The sequence below is a fragment of the Trachinotus anak genome, unplaced genomic scaffold (genome assembly GCF_046630095.1).
Source record: "Trachinotus anak isolate AG129_WGS33_773 ecotype Australia unplaced genomic scaffold, CSIRO_AGI_Tana_v1 ptg000011l, whole genome shotgun sequence".
Lineage (NCBI taxonomy): Eukaryota > Metazoa > Chordata > Actinopteri > Carangiformes > Carangidae > Trachinotus > Trachinotus anak.
In genome coordinates, this window is record NW_027273862.1 from 31,397,955 (window position 1) to 31,417,328 (window position 19,374).

General features: G+C 42.9%; 3 protein-coding genes across 4 annotated transcripts; 2 read left to right on the forward strand and 1 right to left on the reverse strand.

The window, feature by feature from the left end:
* The first annotated feature begins 3,456 nt into the window (after positions 1–3,456).
* On the forward strand, positions 3,457–5,539 carry LOC139628348 (chymotrypsin B). Its single transcript, XM_071489972.1, has 7 exons — positions 3,457–3,607; positions 4,093–4,196; positions 4,274–4,353; positions 4,492–4,573; positions 4,666–4,846; positions 5,023–5,156; positions 5,269–5,539. Exons 1-7 carry the CDS (start codon positions 3,556–3,558, stop codon positions 5,428–5,430), a joined length of 795 nt encoding a protein of 264 aa, XP_071346073.1. The 5' UTR covers positions 3,457–3,555; the 3' UTR covers positions 5,431–5,539.
* A 4,618-nt stretch (positions 5,540–10,157) lies between these two features.
* Positions 10,158–12,340, forward strand: LOC139628347 (chymotrypsin A-like). Its single transcript, XM_071489971.1, has 7 exons — positions 10,158–10,295; positions 10,635–10,738; positions 10,827–10,906; positions 11,094–11,172; positions 11,259–11,439; positions 11,883–12,016; positions 12,116–12,340. Exons 1-7 carry the CDS (start codon positions 10,244–10,246, stop codon positions 12,275–12,277), a joined length of 792 nt encoding a protein of 263 aa, XP_071346072.1. The 5' UTR covers positions 10,158–10,243; the 3' UTR covers positions 12,278–12,340.
* A 399-nt stretch (positions 12,341–12,739) lies between these two features.
* On the reverse strand, positions 12,740–14,541 carry agrp (agouti related neuropeptide). 2 transcript variants are annotated; one of them, XM_071489973.1, is made up of 3 exons: positions 14,160–14,541; positions 13,116–13,250; positions 12,740–13,039 (listed from the first exon to the last, which is right to left on the reverse strand). In XM_071489973.1, the coding sequence occupies exons 1-3, from the start codon at positions 14,296–14,298 to the stop codon at positions 12,819–12,821; spliced, it is 495 nt and encodes a 164-aa protein (XP_071346074.1). In that variant the 5' UTR covers positions 14,299–14,541; the 3' UTR covers positions 12,740–12,818. The 2 variants fall into 2 exon arrangements, with proteins under 2 accessions (XP_071346074.1, XP_071346076.1); XM_071489975.1 differs by having other exon boundaries at positions 13,153–13,250; positions 14,160–14,534.
* Between the last annotated feature and the right edge of the window lie 4,833 nt (positions 14,542–19,374).

Genomic DNA, 19,374 nt, shown 5'->3' on the forward strand with positions numbered 1-19,374 from the left:
TCTGTATGTGTGTAAACTGTTGTGTGTGTGGTCAGGTTACAGTTCAGTAAAATCCAGACCTGGAGAATTGACGGCTCCTCATTCTCCATCACTTCAGCCAGCTGAATCATGGATCAGACACCACCAAGGCTTCTGCAGGGTTAATTTATGACCCTGCAGACTCTCCATAGGTAGCACCAACAGGAGGCGAGATGGGACACTGGACCATCACCTGTTTTTATACCTGATGCACACAACGACCAATCATCAACCGTCAGCTGCCACCACCTGACCAATTATTAACCTCTGCTCAGCTGCTGATAATCCAGACTTTCCCAGACGCCTGTTTGCACATGAGCTGGTTCAGGAAACTTAGACCCCGTTTAAACTGAGTCACTTGTTGAGTCTGGATCATATGTGGATCAGAACACAGACAGGTTCTTGTTCTTCTGGTGTTCTTGTTTCTGACCCTGATCCACATGTAGCCCAGAAAACAGAGGAGGACTGAAGGAGGCAGATCACAGTCACAGTGTAGAGGCCAACCTGCTGAACCTGACCTTGAACCTGTCCTGCAGCACATTCATTAAATGGACCCAGATCAGATCTACTCAAGTCCTAATGATGAGCCGTGATGTCATTAAGTACAGAGTCTGATTTTTACTAGCTGTTTTTTTTTATCCTGGATCATGACTTTCTTTGTATTTATCTAATATTATAGTTTGTTCTTTGTAAAATATGCTGCTCTGCTGCCTGAGGACTTGTAGTTTGTGATTAGTCACATGCTGCAGACTCCACCCCTTTAATGTGGACACCTGGGCTGACTCACAGAGTTGATACAGAGGTGTTAGGTTCAGTGAAGCCAGATAACGAACAGATATCCTGGGTTTGTTTAACCTGTTTTGTAGTCCAGGCCTCAGGTTGAGATGTGTCTCAGGTACATGTGTCAGAGCAGCTCCTCTCCACACACCTCAGTGACCTCTGACCTCTGTTCAGCCTCTGATGTTGTCTCACAGAGATCAACATGTTCAGGATGAGCTCCTCTTGATTCTCCTCCAGTCAGAGGTTTGACTGCACTCTTATTTTGAAATAAAAGAAACATGGGTAGAATGGGTTTGAACCTTAAACAACCTTTAACTCTGAAAATGTTTAGTGATCATTTTCAAATAATTGATTTTTACAAATTCTTACAAATTGTAAGTTGATCACTTGGTCATGATATAAATCTCCTCTTTATCTCTCACCCAGTGAGAACCTGGAGTCATGTTGAGACCAGGTTGACTCTGTCTCCAGGTCCTGACTCTTTGTTCTGAACAACATCAGAAACATCAGGTCTGACCTGACTCAGTCCTCCACCCAGATCCTGATCCAGGTTCTGGTTTTCTCTCACTTCTTCTGACAGACCTCTCTTCACTCACAGTGAAACTGACAGATGGTCCAGATGCAGCAGCTCATCTGGTCTGATCTCCACTAACTCCTCCTGACCCTGAACCAGGTCCAGTCTCTGATGCTGCATTCAGAGAGACTGACCTGAAGCTTCACTGATCGACCCCACTGAGTTTCTGAGGAGGAAACAAAAATAACTGAATGTTTCATCAAATTCATTTAATTCTTCTGATGTTACTGATCTTCAGTTTAGTTTGAGTCTTATCAGTGTGTCAACATGTGACACATTATCACAGGTACTGACTCCATGAACTATCTAAATATGTGTGTGTGTGTGTGTGTGTGTGTGTGTGTGTGTGTGTGTGTGTGTGTGTGTGTGTGTGTGTTTACATTCTGACACTGTGGTGTAAATTCACTGTGGTTGGTTGTTTTGGTGATGAACTGTAATAAAAACATGATTTAATAAAATGTGTTTTTAAAGAAACTTGACTCATTGAGATTAATATGTCTGGTTTTCTTCACCACTGCTGTCCAGAATGAATTTAACTTACATTTACAATTATTCTTTATTTAAACAAAAGAGAGAAAACAGAGGAATATATGAAGCAGAACTGAAGCTGATTAAGAGGATGAAGAAGGATCATGTAATCACCTGTCAATCATAGTTCACTAAGCGTGAAGGTTTGGTTGAGTAACGTAACAGATGACCTGTGTCATATGACTAAGAATCTCTAGTTTGAGACTCATTGACTTTAACTGTGGCCTCTGAGCTCCAGACCTGATTCCAGATCTCTGTGATTCAGACAGTCCGGCCTACACGAGTCTGGCCTACACACCACCTGTCAGAGGGGAGTTGCCTGTGACACACAACAGAGGGAAAAGTTCAAACACCAGTCTAATGTCATGATGATCAACCAACACACTGAACAGTTTCAGAATCAGAATCAGAATCAGAATCAGAATCAGGTTTATTGCCAAGTATGTTTTCACGTACAAGGAATTTGTTCTGGTGAATGGTGCAGAGCGCACCAAAACACCGAGGCAGCCATCTGCGGCGCCATTTAAAAAGGAGGAATGGGGAAAAACAAGTGGAGAGGAGAGGAGAAAAAATAACATCCTTTGTCAACATGTTGACACAATAACAAGAACTAATTAAAAATATACTAATAAAGTTTCCAATACTGTTGCGTCTGTCAAATTAAATAAAGTTAATTAATTCAAAAACATGACTAAACAACAATAACACAACCTTTACATATGTTTTTCTCATTGGTTGCTGTATCACTGTGTCTCTGTCAGGATGTGTGTTATGGTGGATCACCCTGAGCCAGCTGCTGGGGGAGGAGGCCCAAGTCCCGAACACTCAAGCCCTGATCCCCTAGCCCCAAACCCCAAACCTCGAAACCTGGGCCCTGAGCTCTGAGCCCAGAACCCTGAACCCTGAACCCTGAGCTCTGAGCTGGATGACTGATTCCAAAGTCAAAATGATGAAATATCCCAAACATCACAGCTGTAAAGAGAAATGCAGAGAAATTCAGGATGTGTGTAGAAAAAAATAGTATTTTTTTCAGAGAAAACAGATTCACAGTGAAAACATGTCATCATACTAAATGAAATAAACTCTCTGATGAAGATAAAACATTTCAGACATCTCTTCACAAAACAACATGAGAAACATTTTTATATAAAATTTATTATGTCATTAATTCAGGTTGGATAGGAAGCTCCATCATGGTGGGAGGAGGCTGCTCCACCTGCAGACTCTGTTTCCCTCTAAGTTAAAGGACTTTAAAATGATCTGAAGTCAAACATTTAAAACTCATCTCAGAGACTTTAGGAACAGAAGAATGAGCACAAACACAACAACACATTAAATTGAGTCAGGCTGTAAAACTCATGTGTGTCATGTTCACATCTGTTCAGTTTAAATAAAGTTGAGTTTGGAGAAAAACGCTGATGTGTTGACTGGTCTCTGGTGCAGTCATCCACATGTTGTCAGATATTTCAGCCAATCAGAGAACAGCAGGTCGGGGTGTGTGACTCGTGAGAACGACGGTGTCACCTCACGTCTGATAACCAGCTGACAGCTGAGCTGGACCAACCACCGGATGCTCTGATTGGTGGAGGCCAGGCAGGGCTCAGGTATAAAAAGGCAGCTTGGGCCTTCAACACATCATCATCACTATCATCACCATGGCCTTCCTCTGGATCGTCTCCTGCCTTGCCTTCGTCAGCGCTGCCTATGGTGAGACACAGACACACAAACTGACTCAGAGTCAGTCTGTTGTGTAGTTTTACTGTTTGTTATTTGATCAGTTACATGAACTCAGTTGTGCCAGTTACTGTTTAATAAACTGAGCAGTGACAAAGTTCATACAGTTTCCTTCACCATGGAGACTGAAATCATTGTTGATTGAGTTGTGGCTGAGGTTGTATTGATGATCAGCTCACTGAGGACACAGTCCAGACTCTGACTGAACCTCAGTGTGACTCTGCCACCACCTGCTGGTTCACATTAAAACCACAGCTCCAGCTTCTCAGGCTCAGTTTTCTCACAGTGGGATGAAAATGATTAAATGAACTTTGGCCTCAGAGAGTGAGGAAGAAGAATAATAAGAAGAAGTTGGTCACAGAGACAAATTTGAACCTGATGACTCAGTTTTCTGTGACTGATGTTTGACTTGTCAACTGAAGAAAAGGCCTTTAAAGTCTGTGACCTGTTATCTTCAGGCTGCGGCACCCCTGCCATCCCTCCCCAGGTGACCGGCTACGCCCGTATCGTCAATGGTGAGGAGGCGGTGCCTCACTCCTGGCCCTGGCAGGTGTCTCTGCAGGTGAGTCAACTGACCTCAACAAACACAAATTATTTCTTCTTCTTCCTGTGACTGAGTTCAGTGTGTTTTCCTCTCAGCAATCCAACGGCTTCCACTTCTGTGGAGGATCTCTGATCAACGAGAACTGGGTGGTGACCGCTGCCCACTGCAATGTCAGGTCAGTGCAACACAACACAACCAAAACAAGCAACACAACACCAAACACAGAAACTAGACCTGCCTGCAGCTGCCTGCACAGTTGTCAACACACAGTGACTGACAACTGTGTGTTGTCCTGTTCCCTGTTTCCTGTCAGGACCTACCACCGTGTGGTCGCTGGAGAGCATGATAAGGGCTATGGCTCCAACGAGAATGTCCAGGTGCTGAAGCCTGCCAAGGTGAGAACCACCCATCACCCAACCAGCTTTCAGAGCACACCACCACCACCACCCCACTAACACCCCCCCCCCCCCCCCCCCCCCCATCACAGGTGTTCACCCACCCCAATTGGAATCCCCGCACCATCAACAACGACATTACCCTCATCAAGCTGGCCACCCCCGCCCGCCTGGGCACCAACGTGTCCCCCGTCTGCATTGCTGAGTCCACCGATGTCTTCGCTGCTGGCATGACCTGCGTCACCTCCGGGTGGGGTCTGACCCGCTACAATGGTGAGTTGAATTCCAGCTGTTCGATTGAGGACCTGAAGACCTACTGCTGCTCTGACTGGCTCCTGGAATAAACAGATTCTTATTTTAAGACGCCTTTTCTCCAGCTGAGCAGCAGGAGGACTTTTACTTTGAAAGGTGCAGAGGAAGTGTGTCTGAGTCCTATCTGTCTCCCACAGCTCCCAGTACTCCCAACAAGCTGCAGCAGGCTGCCCTGCCCCTGCTGTCCAACGAGCAGTGTAAGAGACACTGGGGCAGCAACATCTCTGATGTGATGATCTGCGCTGGAGGAGCGGGAGCAACTTCCTGCATGGTGAGGCCCCGCCCACCTACCTACGTCATTTGTTGTTTAGATTTTATTTTCATCTAATTTAACGATATTGTCCTTCTTTGTGCTTATTATTTATTTTCTGTCGTGGTCTCAGGGCGACTCTGGCGGCCCCCTGGTCTGTGAGAAGGACAATGCCTGGACTCTGGTCGGTATCGTGTCCTGGGGAAGCAGCCGATGCTCCACCTCCACTCCTGCTGTCTACGCCCGTGTCACCGAGCTCCGCGGTTGGGTTGACCAGATCCTTGCTGCCAACTAAACATTCAGAGGCTGAGCCACCAATGCCGGGGTCAACATACAAACCCCCTGACCCCTGGCAGTCCCACATCAGAGTGTGGAAAGTGAATGATAATAAAAACTATGAACATCACTGACTGTGTTTGTCCTTTGAATTTGTGTCTTGAGTTTTACTGGTTGAGTTCATCTAAACTGTTTAAATACAATATACTATAGCATATATACACTCATCAGCCACTTTATTAGGTACACCTGTTCAACTGCTCATTAATGCAAATATCTAATCAGCCAATCACATGGCAGCAACTCAATACATTTAGGCATGTAGACATGGTCAAGATGACTTGCTGAAGTTCAAACTGAGTATCAGAATGGGGAAGGTTGTGGGTCTATTGGGATTTTCCCACACAACCATCTCTAGGATATAAAGAGAATGGTCCGAAAAAGAGAAAATATCCTGTGAGCAGCAGTTCTCTGGGAGAAAATGCCTTGTTGATGCCAGAGGTCAGAGGAGAATGGCCAGACTGCTTCGAGCTGATGGGAAAGCAACAGTAACTCAAATAACCACTCGTAAAAAAACAAGGTTTGCAGAGGAGCATCTCTGAACACACAACATGTCGAACCTTGAAGCAGATGTTCTACAGCAGCAGAAGACCACACTGGAAGCCACTCCTATCAACTAAGAACAGGAGACTGAGGCTACAGTTCACACAAGCTCAACAAAACTGGACAATAGAAGATTAGAAAAACGTTGCCTGGTCCGATGAGTCTCGATTTCTGCTGCAACATTCAGATGGTAGGGTCAGAGGTCAACAACACGAAAGCATGGATCCATCCTGCCTTGTATCAACAGTTCAGGCTGGTGGTGGTGTAATGGTGGGGGGGATATTTTCTTGGCACACTTTGGGTCCCTTAGTACCAACTGAGCATCGTTTAAACGTCACAGCCTACCTGAGTATGGTGCTGACCATATCCATCCCTTTATGACCACAGTGTAGCCCAACTTGTGATGGCTGCTTCCAGCAGGATAACACACCATGTCACAAAGCTCAAATCATCTCAAACTGGTTTCTTGAACATGAAAATGAGTTCACTGTACTCAAATAGCCTCCATAGTCACCAGATCTCAGTCCAATAGAGCACCTTTGGGATGTGGTGGAACGGGAGATTCTCATCATGGATGTGCAGCCGACAAATCTGCAGCAACTGTGTGATACTGTCATGTCAATATGGACCAAAATCTCTGAGGAATGTTTCCAGCACCTTGTTGAATCTGTGCCACGAAGAATTAAGGCAGTTCTGATGGCAAAAGGCGTCTAACCCGGTACTAGCAAGGTGTACCTAATAAAGTGGCCTGTGAGTGTATATATATATATATATATATATATATATATATATATATTAAGGCTGTCAAAGTTAACGCGTTAACATAACATGCCTTTAACGGGAGTAATTTTTTAAATGTGATTAACGCTTGTGACATTTGAACCTCGGGCCACTCTGTAGCTTGGGAAATCAGGAAGCAATGCACCGAGGTCGATGCCGTCGTGAGCAGTAATGGATTATTATTAACATTATAGTATAATGTTACAGTTAGTAAATTGGTATGCCCATCTGTAATTTTTTTTGTTGGGCTTTTGTTTTAGTTTATTTCAGCATCTTGTTTTACAATGCAGTTTGCACATGTTAGTTACTTGAACTGAGAGTATTTCTCATTGTAGCAATAAATAAACATGATTTTTTTGCATAAAGCAAGCATTTGCTTGTGTGTTCTCATGTTGAAAAGAGTATTACAATTTGAAAAAAATCTGTTTAAGGTACATTTAGAACAGAATAAAAATATGCGATTAATCATGATTATCTATGATCACTCATGCAATTAATCGTGATTAAATAATTTAATCGATTGACAGCCCTAAAAAAAAAAAAAAAATATATATATATATATATACATAAACACAGACACATATATGTCTGTGTGTGTTTGGCTGCATTGAGCCATCTGTTCCTTTAACCCTGAATGAGCTTTTATAAATAAAATTGTGATGTAACAGATACATGTCTCTTCCTCAGATGACTCAGATTCAGGCTCAGACTCAGACTCAGATTTAGACTCAGACTCAGACTCAGAGGTTCTGTCCAGTAATTGATTAATATTATAGATTTATATTTGGACTATTTCTTTTTCTTCATTTAAACATTGACTTGTCTTCTAGACCCTGTTCTAACTGTTCAAACATTTTTTTAATCAACACCTCCAGATTAAGTCTGATCAACTTATCTTTATTATTATTACATATCTATATCATTATGAACCACCATTATTACCACAGGCTTTAAAGTCACAGTAATTAGACCTCTAATTAAAAAACTTACTCTGGATGTTTTAGTTAATTACAGACCTGAATCCAACCTCACCTTTATTTCTAAAATCCTTGAGAAGGTCATTACAAACCAGGTCTGTGATTATTTGAATGATTTGTTTGAATATTTTCAGTCAGGATTTAGATCCGTCACAAGAACAGCTCTGGTTGAGGATCTCCTGGAGTCCAGAGACACAGGACGCATCAATACACTCTGGACCAGCTCCAGGAACCTGAACCAGAACTGTTCCAAACAAACAGACTTTACTGTCTCACAGTAGAGTGTCTGTTGTCTGTAGTTTTAAGACCATCAGATCCACTGATCCTGGACCTGCTGACTCCTCAGCTGTGGACTGAGGAGCAGGTTGGATAAATATCAGATTCTTCTGTCCATAATCAATCACCAATACAAGGCTGCAGCTGCCCCAGCCTTGACCTCTGACCTCATTTATTAATTATCATCATTACAGGGTTGATGACATCATCATCATCATCATCATCATCATCATGTTTGTGTTTCCTTGACGACAGAAACCTTCAACTGCTGCAAACCTCAAGCAACAACCAACACGCGCACACACACACACACGTGCACACACACACACACACACACACACACACATTTTTTATTTTCAGTGAGAAGCCTGAATATTTCATCCTGAACTATACAACAGAAACAATCCAACATCACTGTGTTGTTGATGTTGTTAAATTAAAAAAAAACATTTAACATTAAATAAATTAAATTATAAATTCATTATAATTTGTTCTTTTAGTTTCCTTTCAGTGACCTGATGACTCATGATGCATTCACACTTTACATAATACATATATTATATATATTACATTTATTATATGTGTAATAAAGTATATATACATATTACATATATTATATATAATACATATATATCATACATATCCAGACAGTTTGATCATCAGTTTTTCATGAGGCCACATGTTCAGGAGAAGCTGCTGCTGGGAAACACACACATGTTTCAAACCAGCTGACCTTCAACACATAATCACTGTCAGCACAAACACAATGGAAACATTTCACTGATAAAACATTGCAGAGTCAGTTACGGCTTTAACACCACACTCCGCCTCTATAACACATCTTTGATAAACTGAGAAGGTTTGATCTCATCAATCCAACATGTGAATCAGTACAAACACTGAAAAAATAACTGTTGATTTACACATGTACAATGACTCATCGTTGTTCAGTGAGGTCAATGAATGAGTGAACATGGTGACCAGTGAGACACACATACACACACACACACACACACACACACACACACACACACACACACACTTCCAAACTTTCTACTCTGTTCTTTCTGTTAGTTTCACTTTGAGTCAAGAAATGTTGAATCTAAGTGATTGAACAAAGCAAAGCTCAGTGATTGTTCAGACATTGACTATGAGAACAAACCATCAAATCAGATTCAGACAGTTTATTATTCCATGTGGAAACTTGATATACTGTCAGGGTTACACATTAAACACAGATAAAAGTAACACAAGTGCAACAATATACACAACACAATAAAACACACAATACTGTTCACACACAGACAGCAAAACAACTTTCAAACAACAAACGCAGACATGCTGGCTGCTCACAATGTTAGCATTTAGGCTGTCAAATGCTAATGCTAACCTCATTAGAACACTGCCAACACGATAAGAACAACTTGATCAGTGATGATGCACACACTGTATATATACTTATGCACAGCGTCCTCTCTTTATTCTGTTCAGGCCTAAATGTGACCTTCATCTTTTCATCTTTTTCATCTTTTAGTTGTTAGTGAATGTTGAACTAAAATGTTACAATTATTATTATTATATTATTCAAATGATAATATAAAGTTACAATATAAATGTTTTAACACGTGCGTAACACCTACTTTTCAATAAACATTTGAAACATTGATCATTGATTAGTTTAAAGATCTGGGATTAAAGGAGTCAACACTGATCTCTAATGTCTTTGTTTTTATAGAAAACATTTGAAATAATTTGTGCCACAGTCATGAAAAACTAAATCTCCTGCGCATCTGGAAACATCTGCAGTTTTTAATGAAAACCTGTAGTTTCATGTTTACAAAGGTTACAGAGGTTATTTATTGTATGATGTTGAATTGACCATTTGAACTGTGTGTTGTGTTTCCACTGAATTAATTATTGTGTAATTATTTCTGACAGCTCTGTGATCAGTCTCTGTGAGGGACTGTGGATCAGTCAGACAGCACATCTGAGGACAACATGACGTTTTTAGATTTTGTTTTCAGTTTACAGACAAAAACCTTCCTGCCTCAGGTGAAAACTTTCCATCAGCTCCACCTGTCCAAACTCCCACTGTTCTCTGATAAGATGTCCTCTCTCGCTTACCTCCTGTCCAATCACGTTGCTCCCTGGCTGTATAAAGGGTCCGAGCTCACACAGACTCACCATGATCGAACCATGGCCTTTCTGTGGATCCTCTCCTGCCTCGCCTTCGCTGGCGCCGCCTATGGTGAGAGCAAGTCTTTGACATCAGAGCAAGGCAGGCTGGGACAGAGGCTTCTCTGACCCAGCATGTTCAACAAAACAGCAGCAAACTATTACAACCAACATGGGGTGCTGTAGCTGCAGGAGCAGCAACCAGCGCCTTTATGTTTTTATGTTTTCAGTTATTTGTCCTTTGAGCTTAACAACCAAAGTCACTCTGACAACCAATGTTGTTCAATTCGCTGTTGTTTGTGAATCAGCATGTCATCTTTAACCACAAATATCAACAAACCACTGAATGAAAACAGATCAGATTTAACCTTCACATTTGTGTTGTCTGACTATATCATGATGATGTCACCAGGTTGCGGCACTCCTGCCATCCCTCCCGTCATCACTGGTTACTCTCGCATCGTGAACGGTGAGGAGGCAGTGCCTCACTCCTGGCCCTGGCAGGTGTCCCTTCAGGTAAACACACACACACACACACACACACACACACACACACACACACACAGTTGTATTAATGAATGTGTTTTAACTTTTGTTGTTTCAGGATTACACTGGCTTCCACTTCTGCGGCGGTTCTCTGGTCAATGAGAACTGGGTGGTGACAGCTGCTCACTGCAACGTCAGGTAAACACCTTTAGTCTTTTTTATTATTATTATTATTATTATTATTATTATCTCAGCAGGGCTCTGCTCAAATGTCAAATGTGCATCACTGATTTATTTGTTGATCATGTAAAACAGTTACTTAAAAATGTATTTGCAGCTGTTGTCATAGCAACAAGTCTTAAACCCAACCCCCTTTTCTGTGCAGGACATCCCACCGTGTGATCCTTGGAGAGCACGACCGCTCCTCCAATGCTGAGGACATCCAGGTCATGAGGGTTGGCAAGGTGGGTGACAAACACTCCCAGCCTTTCACCTTGTCAGGGTGTCTTCCTGTGTGTTTGCTGGTCATAATGATGTCATTTCCTATCAGGTGTTCAAGCATCCCCGTTACAATGGCTACACCATCAACAACGACATCCTGCTGATTAAGCTGGCCAGCCCTGCCCAGATGAACATGCGTGTTTCCCCCGTGTGCGTGGCGGAGACGGGGGACAACTTCCCTGGAGGCATGAAGTGTGTGACCAGCGGCTGGGGCTTGACCCGCTACAATGGTGAGGCCACCTGTGTCACAGCTGGCCAATCAGAAAATTCCACATCACCTGAGAGTCAGAAGGCAGCAGGGGAGGGGCAGAATAATGTCAGACAACTTAACTGCGGTGTAAATCTGACTTTACCTGCTCCATTGTCATTTACAAAGCAAAACATTGAATTATCTTAGTTTTCATGTATCTTTATGCTTCACACAGGTTCACACAGATTCACACACACTGAGAGCACAGTGAAATAAACTGGTGTTGACTTGTTCATAGACAACATTAAAAAGCTGACACAAAAGGCCACAAGGAGAATTTTGCTTTATTTCAAGAGTCCAGACCCAACATGTCTGGACTCTATCAGACCACTAGATGTAGTTTGGACCACCAGTATGCCTACAGCTAATCAACATTGTGAATGTGCATCACTGATGTTTGTGTTACGTATGTGTGTGTTGCAGCTCCTGACACCCCCGCCCTGCTGCAGCAGGCCGCCCTCCCCCTGCTGACCAACGATCAGTGTAGTCGTTACTGGGGCAACAAGATTACCAACCTGATGATCTGCGCTGGAGCCTCTGGAGCCTCCTCCTGCATGGTGGGTGCTACTGACGCAGCACAGGAAAGCGATGATCCTTAGATTGTTTACTTTGTGTTGTTTATTGTTTATTTATTCATTCATATATTGTGTGTTCAGGGCGACTCTGGCGGTCCTCTGGTCTGTCAGAAGGCTGGAGCCTGGACTCTGGTTGGTATCGTGTCCTGGGGCAGTGGAACCTGCACTCCCACCATGCCCGGCGTGTATGCCCGTGTCACTGAGCTGCGCGCTTGGATGGACCAGACCATTGCTGCCAACTGAATGTGTCAAACCGGACAGCTTCCTGTTTCAATCTGATCATCAATAAATGACATAAATTCTGAACCAGATCTGTCCCTGTGTCCTCTGTTGTCAATGTGAACTTTAACCTTACATCTGTGCTCTGAAGTTAGGAAGTGTTAACTTAGCTTAGCATAGATCGGAATTGGCTAGAACAGCTCTGTCCCTGGTTTAAAGATAGTTACCAACATGTTTCTCTCTGTCTGTGGGGGGGCTTTTAATGCCTTTATTATAGTTGCAGTGAGAGAGAGACACAGGAAAGCTGGGGAGAGAGAGGGGGAACGACATGCAGAAAAGGGCCACAGGTCAGATTCAAGCCCGGGCCGCTGCGATTAGGACTAAGCCTTAATCATATGCACTCTACCAGGTGAGCTTCTCACAGTTCACATGTTGTTTCAGTGTCATCATGAAATTTTAGAATAACTGACATAAAACAGGTTGAACTCAGATCTGGAAACATGTCATTTACTTCACAATCAGCACATTTTATACAACATGTAACAGCTCATTGACATGTGTCCCCTCAGCAGCGTTTGTTTGCCTCAGGTGTGTTCAGGTGCGTCTGGCTGGGCAGGCGTGGCCGACTCGGCGACAGTAGCAGATGGCGTTGAAGAAGCGGCAGTAGCAGGTGTCGCAGGGGTCGCAGCAGGGCAGTGGGTAACCCAGGCATGACTGCTGGTGAGGGATGCAACGACGAGGTGAACGCATGGCCCGACCCTGCAGCTGCAAGGCTGCTGACGAGTCCTAGAAACAGGAACAATCACTGCAGTCAATGTATAACACTCTAATAACTTCAGCATCTGAGCTCTTAAACAAAAACCTGGAGTGTACTGTGTCTTTAAATCAGCCACAGCCACCTCGTCGTAAGACCCCGTGTCCATCAGGAAGTGATCCTCCACTGAGTCGACAGGTAGGAGGGCAGGGTCATGTACTGGGTCGGGGGCGTGGCCTCTCTCTGCAGAACATAAGACAGAAAAACAGGCCAGTGGTGTCACAAGTGGTGTCATCCACCTTAGCCACTGTTTAAATGACAGGGAGGTGGGTGTACATGTAATAATTTGTCTGTATGCAGAAGATACTCTTCTTTACAGCTTAGCCATAATGACAGAGGAATGTGAAGCCTCGCCTCCTGGTTTAGGGTGAATAATCTCATTAAATCATCAGCCCACTAAATCCACACTCTTTGGGACTGGATGGGGACCTCATCTGGGGAACCAGATCCTGGTGCAGGTATTACGCTGGATGAGCTGATGAGACTCAGGTCATCATGAACTTACCTGCTGGTTTGTGTTAAAGGTATCCATAAACACTCTTCATCAGTGTGTGTAATTCACTCACTGAGTAAACTGCAACAGCAGATATGTTCTGTAGGAAACATTTTTTATTATTGTTAATTTGTGTATGTGACAAGTCACAGATACATTGATACTGAACGTCTCAGTTAATTGTTCACAGACATCGTGTTTGTTTTCCACCTGAATGTCTGATCTCACTGACCAATCTCCATCTGTAGTGACTCCAGCTTTATCATTTTAAAGTTCTGATCAGACTCTAACCTAGACCACCATCTTTCACTAACCTCAATCAAAGAGCTGTTGTTGACTAAACCACAGACGGGACTCTGGATGTGAACCTGATCTCTGGTGTCACAGTGTCACAGTCCTGAACAACCACCTCCTTTAAAAATAAATATAAATCAAATACAAACATGTTGCCTCTGAACAGAATCATGTCTTACAGAACATTTGTGCTATCGCTTTTCTTTCCTCTCATGAAGACAGAACAACCCCACAACAACTTCAGTCCTGTCGTGGTGAGTCAGGTGACAGGTGAGGTTCTTTAAGTTCTCTGATTGGATACTGACCAATGTCAGAAAGGTAGGAAGTCTCAGTGCGTCGGCCAGCAGCTGGACCGTCATCCAGCTGGATGTTTCCATGAACCAGGGAGGAGGAGAGACGCAGCAGACTGAAGGACCAACAGCAGAGTACCACAGAGCCAAACATCTTGCTGCTGTCAGAAATGAAGAAGAACAACCTGTACCGCAACTCCCACAATCCTCAGCTTCTGCAAGAGGCTCTGAAAGGAGGAAACACAAACAGGGTTTCATTCAGTTTAAGAGAGATCAGGTCGTTAAACGTTGTCATGAGATGTTGCTACAGCAACTGTCTGAAATCCAGATTAATTATCATGACACATTATATACACAACACACACTATACACACATTATACACACATGATACAGATAATACACACATTATACACACAACACACACATAATACACATGACATAGATAATACACACATTATACACACATTATACACACAACACTCATTATACACACAGGTTTCCTCAGTACTGGAGGAGGTTGTAGGAAGTTGAAGAAGTGACTTCAGTCTGTTGGATGATGGTTGTCAGTTTATCTGATGTTTTATTCTGACGTCTGATCAGCTTCCTGCTTAGTGAGGGTTCAGTTCATTGACACTGCTGCCAAAGAAGTTTGAGTCTTTGTACTATTTATTTACTGCACAACATTCATTTCGCATTTTATTTAACAGATACAATTACTGGTGACTTTACAGATTATTGATAATAACTAGACGTAGCCTGGAACTGTCAACATCTCATCCTGAACATCTGGGTATCAACTGCAGCTCACAGCTGTTCAACCAATCTGTCCTCCTCATGTTCACAGACAACATTAAACTGTAACAGAGTAAACATCGGAAAATATAAACATCACTTTTCACATAGATTTGTTTTTGTGTTCTTTTAAAATGATTTTTGTAAGTTGCACCATGAAAGAATGACAACACTGTTGTAAGTATAGTCACAATAAGAGTTTTATATTGTATTATATCATATTATATAGATTTTTAAAAAGACAAATGTCCAAAGTAAAAGAAACTGTATCTGAGAGAGAGAGGGGACAAGACACACAGACAGAGAGAGAGAGAAAAGTGTAGAGGTGACTCACCTGTCGCTGGGACTCTGTTGTCTCTTTCTCTCTCTCTGAGGGGATAACAGGCGATTTAAAGACCCCCTTAGCGGAAGGAGATCACATGACCAGCGGGAGAGGGGGTGTGAGTGAGGTGAGTGGGGTGAGGGGGTGTGGCCATCATCTCGGTGTCACTCATCCACACTCTGTGACCATGTAGAGAAACATCAGAAATTAAAGAGCTTAATTCAGAAGGTTTCATCTCATTTATCTAAAGGTCAAAGTTCTGTGTCAGAGCCAAGAGCTCTGACCTCTGTCCTGTCCTCGGGTTAAACATGCATCAGCTTCAGTTGGGTGGACCTGGGCCTGTCAGCTGAGTGTAGTCAGTCATTTATGTTGTTGTGTGGGGTTTGGGGGTGTTGTATGATGGCTCAGTGAACTGGGTGTGCACCACACAGGTGTAAAAACCCTGAGCTGCAGGTCCCAGCAAATCGCACCATTCCCTGCAGGTCACCTGGATTTCCTGTTTCTCTTCACTGTCCATAAAAGCATAAAAAGGACTGTAAAACATGAATGTTGATGTGTTTGTTGTTGTTACTATTGTTTTTGTTGTGTTTGTTACTGTTGTTGTCGTCATTGTTGTTGTTGCTGTTTCTTGTTAATTGTTGTTGTTGCTGTTGTTGTTATTGTGTTTATTATTGTTGTTGTTGTTGTCATTGTTATTTTGTTTGTTGTTGTTGTTGTTGTCATTGTTGTTGTTGTCATTGTTTATTTTGTTACTTATTTTTTTATTAAACAAAATCCATCCAATCACATAACGCATATGCACAATAATACAAGTGAACATTTTCTTATTTTGGTTTAACCTAACACAGAATGTTGTCCTTGTTGTTGTTGTTGTCCTTGTTGTTATTGTCATTGTTGTTGTCCTTGTCACAGTTCTAGTCATTGTTGTTGTTGTCGTCATTGTTGTTGCCGTTGTTCTTGTTGTCATTGTTCTTGTCAATGTTCTTGTTGTTGTCGTTGTTGTCGTTGTTGTCATTGTTGTCCTTGTCATTGTTGTTGTTGTCCTTGTTGTTATTGTGATTGTTGTTGTTGTCCTTGTTGTTGTTGTCACAGTTTTTGTTGTCATTGTTGTTGTCATTGTTATTGTTATTGTTGTCGTTGTCATTGTTGTTGTTGCTGATGCTGAAGTGTTGGACAACATGGACACAAAATTAACCATTTCATTCATCCATGTGTTCACACGGTGTATTGTATTAAGGACGTTTTCTCTCTGAACTGTGTGATTCTCTCTCTGTACATCTGTTTCCTTTTTATCTCTATACATGTATTACATGTCTCTATACATGTCATCACTTTAATCAGCTACTGTGGACAGAAGCTCATTAATTCTGTTTTTCAGAGCTCATCTCATTAATGATCCTTTCTGTGTTTTATTGGAGAACATTGGATCAGCCGCTTCAGCTGCTTAGTTTGTGTTTCCTCTATTATTGTCAATCCGCTGTTTTATTATTATCATTCTTCATCCTCCTCATGTTCTGTCTACAAACATGGCGGCAATTCTCTGAATGGTGACATCACTGCTGCACTCTACTGATTAAAGGACATCAGCAAGAGATCACTTTGATTAACGACCAACGACAACAAATCTCACAAACACTCCCTGTTTCAGCCTGAGGTATGTAGCTCTGTGTGGCTGTTACCATGGTAACAGTGTAGGATTAAGAGGTGAGTTGTTGAATTGCAGGTGAACAATGGAGGTCATCATGGAGCATCTTCAGCTAGTGAGGTGTGTTTTTTAATAAACCTGCACAACAGAGGCCTGTTTCATAAAAACAGCTCTTATTGTGAAAAGTCTGTCCTGATTTAACAAACTGAACCAGGACCAGTTTCATAAAGCTGGTTCTGAGCAGATCAGAGTCCAGTCTGATTTACCTCAGACAAACTGGAGACAAAACTGATGCTGACACAGCAGCTCATCTACAGAATAAAACCTGTGACCTTTCAAAATAAAATAAAATCAGCTCTTCAAACCTTTGATGAGGGAGGGAGTGATTGTTAGAAACACTGAGAGTCTGGTTTATCTCAGCTATTATTGGCTTTATTTTGAATTTAGTAAAAACACACATATCAGACTGAAATACTTGACAAAGACAACTTCAGATTGTGAAGACACAATAAGTGTGATGTGGTGTTTCTGAAGCTGCTGATCTCAACAGTCCATCCCTGAGCAGCAGCTCTGTGCTGATGACAGAGGTCAGAGGTCAGAGGAGAATGGTCAGACTGGTTGGAGTTACGGTCACTCAGATAACCACTCTACAACTGTGCTGAGCAGAAAAGCTTCACAGTGAACAACAGGTCAACCTGGAGGAGGATGGACTACAACAGCTGAGACCACGTCATGGTCAACTTCCTGTTACCAAGACCAGAAACCTGAGGCTGCAGTGGACACAAGCTCACCAACACTGGACAGGTGAAGATCTGGTCTGATGGATTTCTGCTGAGGCAGCAGATGGTAGGGTCAGAGTCTGGATTTAGTGGTGTGATGGTGTGGGGATGTTTTCTGGACTCACTGTGGGCCTTAACACCAGTCAATCCTGGTCTGAATGTCTCAGTCTGTCTGAGTGTTGTGGGCTGACACTACCAGAGTCTCCAATTAACCTACTGTGGGACTGTGGAAGGAAGCCGGAGTACCTGGAGGGAGGACATGCAAACTCCACACAGAAAGACCCAAGGCCCTGGGTTCAAAAACAGAACCTTCTTGCTGTGAGGGGAACAGTGCTGACCAGTGCACCACCTTGCAGCCCACAGTTAACCATCTTCTAATGGCTACAGGAAGTAGTGTCCATATCACAAACTGGTTTCATCAACATGTCAGTCTTAAGTCTCCAGACCTGGATCCAATAGACCCCCTTTGGGATGTGGTAGAACAGGAGACCTGCAGCATGAATGTGATAGAGTCTCAGAGGAAAGTTTCAACATTTGGATCAAGGACCTGAAGAACTGAGGAGCTCCAGAGTTAGCATGGTGTTCCTTATAATGTGATCACAGAGTGTACATTTAGATTTACAGACTATGGTGCCCCCTGCTGGTTTTATCTGAAACACACAGCAGCAATGATGATGATGCAGGTCTACCTGTGGGGCAGGTCTACTTGTTGTTCCCAGAGTTTGTAAGAGTAGAATGGGGGGCAGAGTCTTCAGCTATCAGGCTCCTCTCCTGTGGAACCAGCTCCTAGTGTGGGTTCGGGAGGCAGACCCCCTCTCTACCTTTAAGATCAGGCTTCAAACTGTCCTGTTTAGTAAAGCTTATAGTTAGGGCTGGCTCGGGTATGTCCTGACCCATCCCTTAGCTATGCTGCTATAGAGCTAGACTGCTGGGGGATTCCCATGATGCACTGGGCTCTCTCTCTCTCTCTCTCTCGATTACTTTATGCCATTAACTTTGTATTTTTTTCTCTCCCGTATTTCATGCTTCTCCTCTCTCTCCCTCTCTCTGTCCTCATTCTGCAGGTCTCTCTGCCTCTGGAGCAGCAGGATCCAGATCCACCACTACTCATCTTTACTATTAACCACTGTTATCTGTCATTATTATTGATAACACCATTACCTACACAGCTGTTCCTGGTCTCTCTCTCTCTCTCTCTCTTTTCTCCTCTCTCCTCCCCCCACCCCCCTTTTTTATCTCCTCCTAAACCCAACCGGTCGAGGCAGACCCCCCCACCCTGAGCCCGGTTCTGTTGGAGGTTTCTTCCTGTTAAAAGGGAGTTTTTCCTCCCCCCTGTCGCCAAGTGCTGCTCTTTGTGGGAACTGTTGGGTTTTTCTCTGTAACAAAGTGAGGTCTTGACCTGACCCTGTAAAGTGCCTTGAGATAATGTATATTATGATTTGGCGCTATACAAATAAAATTGAATTGAATTGAATTGACTGCTCTTCTCTGAAGTCTTCATCACGTCTGTGTAAACACAATGACTCATCATCATCGTCATCAGTTACATCAGAATTAATTTCTATAATTTATCTCATAAACTCAACTCAACAGTTCATGCATGAAGCAGCTTCATGATGATGGAGGTGAGTTTCACTTCTGTAGTTTGACACAGGAAGACAGAGGACTCAAAACCTGGTATCTGTCAGAGT